At 38.1% G+C, this 7,029-nt stretch overlaps 1 protein-coding gene across 2 annotated transcripts in view; it reads left to right on the top strand.

The window, feature by feature from the left end:
- Positions 1-743: 743 nt before the first annotated feature.
- LOC122935345 (zinc finger protein 474-like) overlaps positions 744-7,029 on the top strand; it is a 45,533-nt gene continuing 39,247 nt past the window's right edge. Inside the window, exons 1-2 of one of the 2 annotated variants that reach the window (XM_044291113.1) lie at positions 744-814; positions 4,743-5,802. In XM_044291113.1, coding sequence (XP_044147048.1) covers positions 4,846-5,802 — 957 coding nt within the window. In that variant the 5' untranslated portion in view covers positions 744-814; positions 4,743-4,845. Of the gene's footprint in view, positions 815-1,561; positions 1,635-4,742; positions 5,803-7,029 lie in introns of those variants that run through there. The other variant, XM_044291119.1, reaches the window with a different exon arrangement.

The following is a 7,029-nucleotide window of genomic DNA, read 5'->3' as shown; positions in this document are numbered from 1 at the left end:
GATATACCCCCTGAACTGGCCGCTAAAATAAATCTAGCAGTGGTAAGTGGAGCAATATAAGGTGGGATCTCTGGATCTGGTACAGAGCTGGTTGAAGAAAGAGATAGTGATGTTCAACATGTCTGATTTTCAGGTTTAACTATAATCATGGGATAACCCCTTTAAGTCGCAATCTTTAGCACTTTCTTGATTCCCATTCCCAGTAATAAATTAAACAAGATCAGTCATGTTTGGGAAACTGCGAAAGAAAGATCCCTCGTATTGTAAAGCTACTTTGTGATTATAAGGGGATGTAGGTTGTTTCTCACTGTATTCTGATATACTGTAGACGTATAAAATTACTTATGAAGGACTGTAGACACATATTTTATTAGTGATCAATGCAGAAATCCAGGAAATTACAAAGGGGTCACTGTATGTCTGTATGTTTATAGTCTAAGGCAATAGCTAGGTGCCTGAGCTCGGTGTGATACCTACATGATACACCCAGTGCATTGTTTTCTGTGTTGGGTCAGAAGAGTAGACTTGGAGATCAGCTTATGATTACATGGCCATTGTTCTAGGACAAGCCCATACAGGTTGTGGCCTTACAGGAAGACATCCCGACACTTGTGTTCCTGCACTATTTGCTGAACTACAGGAGCCATTAGGTCCTGCTGCAGTTTCTCAGGTTTGTTGACATGTTGCTTGGACACGGAGAGATAGCAGCTTCATTATAGTTACTCCAGCAACCACAGAGCTCACATTCCTCTACTACAGGGCAGCAGACACCAAGCAAACCTCATGTATGAGCCCTGGAGCTTACATCCCACTGGTAAGACATGAGCTATGGCTGCTTTACTCCTGATCCTCTATGCAATGTGATAAACCTGGGACTATAGTCATCTGCCATACCTGTTATTTGTGTAGCCTTGTGGGTCTTCATTTCCAAAACTGAACATGCTTACAAAGGGTTCACCCCCTCAATACAGATGAACCAAGATTATCCAAGATGAAGTCTGCATAGCATTTTTATTTTTCCTACTTTCTGTTATTTTTGTTGTAAGGTGCCTGCAATCAACCCTAAACTGACATATGCAGACTGACACATTGATAGAATACAAGATCTATATTACTTACCTGCTTGTTTGTTATATATACATAGATAATTACTGCTCCGACAGTGGGGGAGAGTTATCAAAACTGGTGCAAAGGAAAACTGGCTTACTTGCCCATAGCAACCAATCAGATTCCACCTTTCATTTTCCAAAGCAGCTCTGCAAGATAAAAGCTAGAATCTGATTGGTTGCTATGGGCAAGTAAGCCAGTTTTCCTTTACACCAATCTCCCCATACAGTGAGTATGAGTTTATAAAATATTTATAAATTACAGCATAAGATGGATATATATATATATATATATATATATTATAAAGATGATAGATAGATAGATAGATAGATAGATAGATAGATATGTCATAGAATGGGATGCAAATGTGTCACTACCTGCCTGTCTTACTTACCAGTTGTACATAAAATGTCATCTATACACTGTATCTGTCTGTCTAGTAGGTATCAATCTAATATCTTCTGTCTGCCTGTACATCCGACCGCCTATTATGTCTTGTCTGCCAGTCCATCCATCCATCCATCTTGGTGCGTATCTACTATCTACCTGTTTTTCTACATAGTACATGTCTGTCTATCTATCTATCTATCTATCACATGCAAAGTGAATGAACAAAAGAAATCTAAATACAATATATATTTGGTGTGACTATCTTTTACCTTCAAAATAGCATCAGTTCTTCTAGGCACACTTGCACACCGTTTTTGAAGAATCTCAGCAGGGAGGTTGTTCCAATCATCTCAGATCCTTCTTTCTCCTCATGTAATCCCAGATAGACTCAGGGACGTTGAGATCAGGGCTTTGTGGGCACCATATCATCACTTACGGGTCTCCCTATTCTTCTTTACGCTGGAGATGGCTCTTAATGACATTGGTTGTATATTTGGGGTGGTTGGCCTGCTGCAGGATAAATTTGGAGCCAGTCAGATGTCTCTCTGATGGTATTGCATTATGGATAAGTATCTGCCTGTATTTCCCAGCATTGAGCAGCCCTCAATTTGCAAGGAACCTCCACCATGCTTCACTGTTGCCTGTAGACGCTCAGTATTGTATTGATATCCAGACCTTCTGTAAACAAACTACCTCCTGTTACAGCCAAATTTTGAGTCATCAGTCCCGAGCACCTGCTGTCATTTTTCTGCACTGCAGTTTTGTGCATAGTTGAGTTACTCGGCATTGTTTCCACTCAATTATACATGAAAACAATTGGTAATTGGGGTGCAGAAAATGAATATGTATAATATTAAGGTACTGTATATCAATATACAATGGGTCACGCCAACCTAGAACATGGACTTGGAGGTGCTCTACTACTAACCAACCCAATGCTGAAAACCATATATAGAAATATAACAGGTAGGAGGTACTCCCTTCACCTGGAAAAACCAGGTCCAGACACCAGTAGATTATTATAAACAATATATATTTATTAATCACTAAAATGAGTAAATGTGTCAGCAGGGCCCTTGCTATACTGAAAAAAGAATAAAATTCCAATATAAATAGAAAATATAAAGTAATAATAACACATAAAATTGGAGTACATAAAGGGTTAAATACAGTTCATATTAATAAGGCCATAGGGTATCGACTGTGCGTCTGTGCACATCAGTTTTCAGTTCATTCATGTAGATAGATCCTCATGAGGTAATTGTGGATTGTTATTGAAGATTGACACAATCTTGCTATATAGTGATAAACAGTCACAATGATATCAATTGTGTGGTAACAGCAGATGAGTGCCATGTCTTACCTCCCTTCTCATTCAGTTGGATCTCCGTAACAATCCTGCTGGTGTCTCCACCTTATGTCCCTCAATTGCTCTGCTTTGCTCAGTCTGGTCTGTTGTCCAAGCTTCAAGGTGGGTCTCCTCCACCTTGATATTGCTGCAGCTTGTAGCTGGAGTGGGTGCCATATACAGGCAGAGATCGTTTCACCTGGAGCACTATATAATAGTAAGCAGTCGGGGCGTAATCGGTGGTCCCAGCAATTGTTCTTAGTGGTCAGAAGATACGCCAGACGTGTTTCGGAGTACGCTTTACTCCTTCCTCAATGTCTAGTATGCATAATATAAAAATGGTATATTTGCTATATTTGCTATACTTTAAAAGTAATTTTTGTAAAACTGGAGTTATTCAGAATTGTATACTCAAATTTTAAAATACAAGCCATTTATGTTATTATGCCACAATAAGATTAGTTCAAGTTCTGACATTTGTATAACTGTACAGTATACATTCTTTTTAAAATTATAGCCTACAAGTGAAGGATGTTACTATATTGCATCCATCGCAGGTGTCCATTAACCATACATGTCATGAGGTTTTTATCATGTATCCATTAAATGGATGAATTATAGCCTATGGTTTATGCATCTATTAAAGTGATGCATAACAGTGGTATCTGTCACCCACAGGCTATAATGTCATCTGTTTAATGGATACCTCATGAATAGCTATTGAAAAGCTCAGAATCCAGGACTGTCCAGGACTGTTAGAATTACAGGACTGTCCCTCACATTTCTGCTGTGGAATTTTAGTTTACATTCTGTGGATCCACGTCATGAATAAAAATGATCGTTCTGTTTTTTCCACAACATGGATTCCAAATTTTCATGCAGAAAGTTCTGTCTTCATACACGTTCACACAGTGTGCAGTCTGACATTCAGCACAAACCATTCCTGTCTTCCAAATAAGAGGACTGTTCTTTGTAGTCTAACTTGTTTATTGGTCAACAGTTCGTACATAGGTGATTGATTATATACGATTGATTGATCGATTGATTGGTAAAACAGGATTGTTTGATAAAACTACAAGAATACAAATAACATGTATAAGTATTAAGCATAGCATAGCATATACTATAACATTACATTAATACTGAAGCACATGGTAAAATGGCTGCCTGTACATAAGATTGCATGGCTAGCTAACAGTAGTAATACATCTCTGAGTAACAATTACAACTAGTTGAACAGTTCTGCAACACACAATATCCTTGAAACAAAGGTATATCTCTAACCAGATAAGCTTTTACAAGGATGTTGGAGTTTGAGAAGGAGACATTCATAGGACAGCTCTGCTGATGTGTCCTGGAGATTGGAGACTTCTCTTTCCCAGGATGCTTTGAACTCCCACAATGCAGTGCACCACCCACAATGCAGAAGTATTGTAACAGGCAAACAAAGTGTAATACAAATTAAGACTGCTAGATGGTGCTATAACCACACTAAACACTTCAGAATTAACCTGACCCTGGCAAAAAGAACTAGAATCAATTTCTAACCCTGCTGGGCAGAACACAGAAACATCCCTGCCATATGAACTACAACATGGATTTCCATTAAAATCAATGGGCAGGTAATGTTAGCCATGTTTTAAAATGTCCCGAAATCTATTGTAAAAAATAAATAAAAATCTCTGTCTGAAGATACCCTCCCTAATATAAATTTTATTCAATGCCCACAAAAGTCATAAATCGGTTATATTAAGTAATCCTAAATGAGAGAGCACCACTTGTAGTTAACTTAGTGTTATACAGTATATGTATAGGTAGTATTTAGATTATGTCAATGATACAAGTTTTATAACATAATAGTAATACATGAGTAATAATTTTATACATCACATTTCAGGTTAAAATTAAAGTCGGAACATCAGTGAAATTGTGAGCAAGTCACAAAAGAAATTAAAATGGTGACAGATGTTGCCCTTAAATAAAACTGATTTAATTAGCTAATGACCAATAGCAAAGAAACAAGTAAGATTTGTAAAGAAACAGATGTTAAGTCAGTATCTCATATGAGTAAAATTGTCCGACCGGAAACAGCTATATTAGTGAGAAGATCTACAGAAAGCATGTCGAAGAGGGAAGAAAAAAGGCCTGTAATTCCTCCTCGAAGACCAGGTTTTAAAGTCTGCTACATTTGTGGTAGAGAGTTTGGCTCAAAGTCAATTGCCATCCATGAACCCAAATGCCTCGAAAAATGGCACATAGAGAATGAAAGTCTTCCAAAACATCTCAGACGAGCAGCTCCAATTAAACCTCAGGTTTGTAAAGATGGCTCAGAAGAGGCTTCAAATGAGGCTGCCTGGCAAAGTTCCCAATCACAACTTTTACTATGTGGGAACTGTGGCCGTACATTTCTTCCAGATCGGCTTCTTGTGCACCAAAGAAGTTGCAAACCGACCGGTAAGAGTTTAGGATCTCAGCATTCCACTTCTAACCAGACATTAACAAATCAAAATTCAATGCCAGAATCTAAAATGGGCAGTGGGTTTTCCAATGCAATGAATCCTCACAACTCAGTAAAGCCAAGGACATTAATTTGTTACATATGTGGACGAGAGTTTGGAACTAAATCTCTTCCAATACATGAACCAAAGTGCCTTGAGAAATGGAAAATAGAAAACGATAGGTTACCTAAAGGTCAACGAAGGCCTATTCCTCTAAAGCCTCAAGTGGATTTGTCTAAAGGAGCAAGTCTAGAATTACAAAATGAAGCTTCTTGGCAGAGTTTTAAGGGTCAACTGTTGCCATGTTCAAACTGTGGCAGAACCTTTGCAAGTGACCGCCTCGTAATCCATCAGAGAAGCTGTAAACCTAAGGCTGGAGCTTCAAGCAAGAAAAATATAAATACGCAAAGTACTAAATCGATGCTCAAAAATGAAGATCCTGATATTCCAAATCAAAAGGTAACATGGTAATTTTTTTTAGTATACCTAATATTGTTAAGAATTCAGATGGCATAAACATTTAACATAAAATGAATAGCCTTTTATATGTTAATGTATATAACTTATGTCACATGTAAAAAACGTCTTCCTTGAAGTACTGTCACAAAAAGGAAATCATGTACCTGGTTGAGTTAAATGAAAAACTAAAAATGTTGGCTGCCACGAGGGGAGCTCTCTGCATATGGATTTACTATAGGTGCCTTATTGCTTTCATCACCTAGCAATGTCTGAAAGCAGAATTTTATTATGTTACCACAGCTTTGTGAAGGGAAGCTGGGGACTTGAAGCTCTGGATCACACAGTCAGAACTCTGACCCCTATAAAGAACTTTGGAACAATTTAGATACAATATAATTAAATGAGAGTACATGTTTCTGCCCTAAATTACCTACAGTAATCCCTGGTAGAGATAAGCAAATTTCTTGAAATTCATTTCATGTCGGAATCAGTGAATTTTTCCTAAAGGTCAATTCAGGTCCAAATTGAATACACTATAATTAAATCAGCAAGGCAGTTCTCCTTCTAAAAGCGTACTGAACATCCCACTATTATACTTCTCTAAAGGAGACATGCAAGTCAGTGCTATTTCCAAAAGGAATATAGAACTAAGTGTTGCACAAGAAAATTGTGCTGGTCAGCTGAGTGGCCTTTGTGGTAGTCTTAAGGATAGTCTTTCTCATAAAGCTATTTTCACAGCAGGGATCATCAAAGACACTTCCGTTTCTCATAATACAACCAGCTGCATCTGTTATGAACGGCTCCAGTTGTATTATCTTTAAAATAGCAATGACGGATCCAGCATGAACACCATTGTAAGTCAATGGGTGCCGGATGCGTTTTCTATTGTGTCTGAGAAAATCATCCCATGCTGGACAGAAAACCACCACTTGCTGCAGTTTGCTCTCCGGTATGGGAATGCAACCAAACATAACGGAATGCATTTTGGAGCATTCCGTTCTGTTCAGTTCAGTTTTGTCCCCATTGACAGTGAATGTAGACCAAACGGAAGCCGGATCTCAATACCGGAAAAGTTAAACGCAAGTGTGAAAGTCGCCTTAGAGTGACAACCTAGTGTGCATAAGGAGTATTGCAGTCTAGCCAATGTTACTCTACATGTTTGTGAAAAATATATGCAAATTAGCATATTTTACTTCTGCTGGTATGAGGTAACTTTTCTTTAAAAAT

Source organism: Bufo gargarizans, chromosome 1, assembly GCF_014858855.1.
Source record: "Bufo gargarizans isolate SCDJY-AF-19 chromosome 1, ASM1485885v1, whole genome shotgun sequence".
Taxonomy (NCBI): Eukaryota; Metazoa; Chordata; class Amphibia; order Anura; family Bufonidae; genus Bufo; species Bufo gargarizans.
The sequence above is the reverse complement of the archived record's forward strand: the minus strand, read 5'-3'. Positions and strand labels throughout refer to the sequence as shown.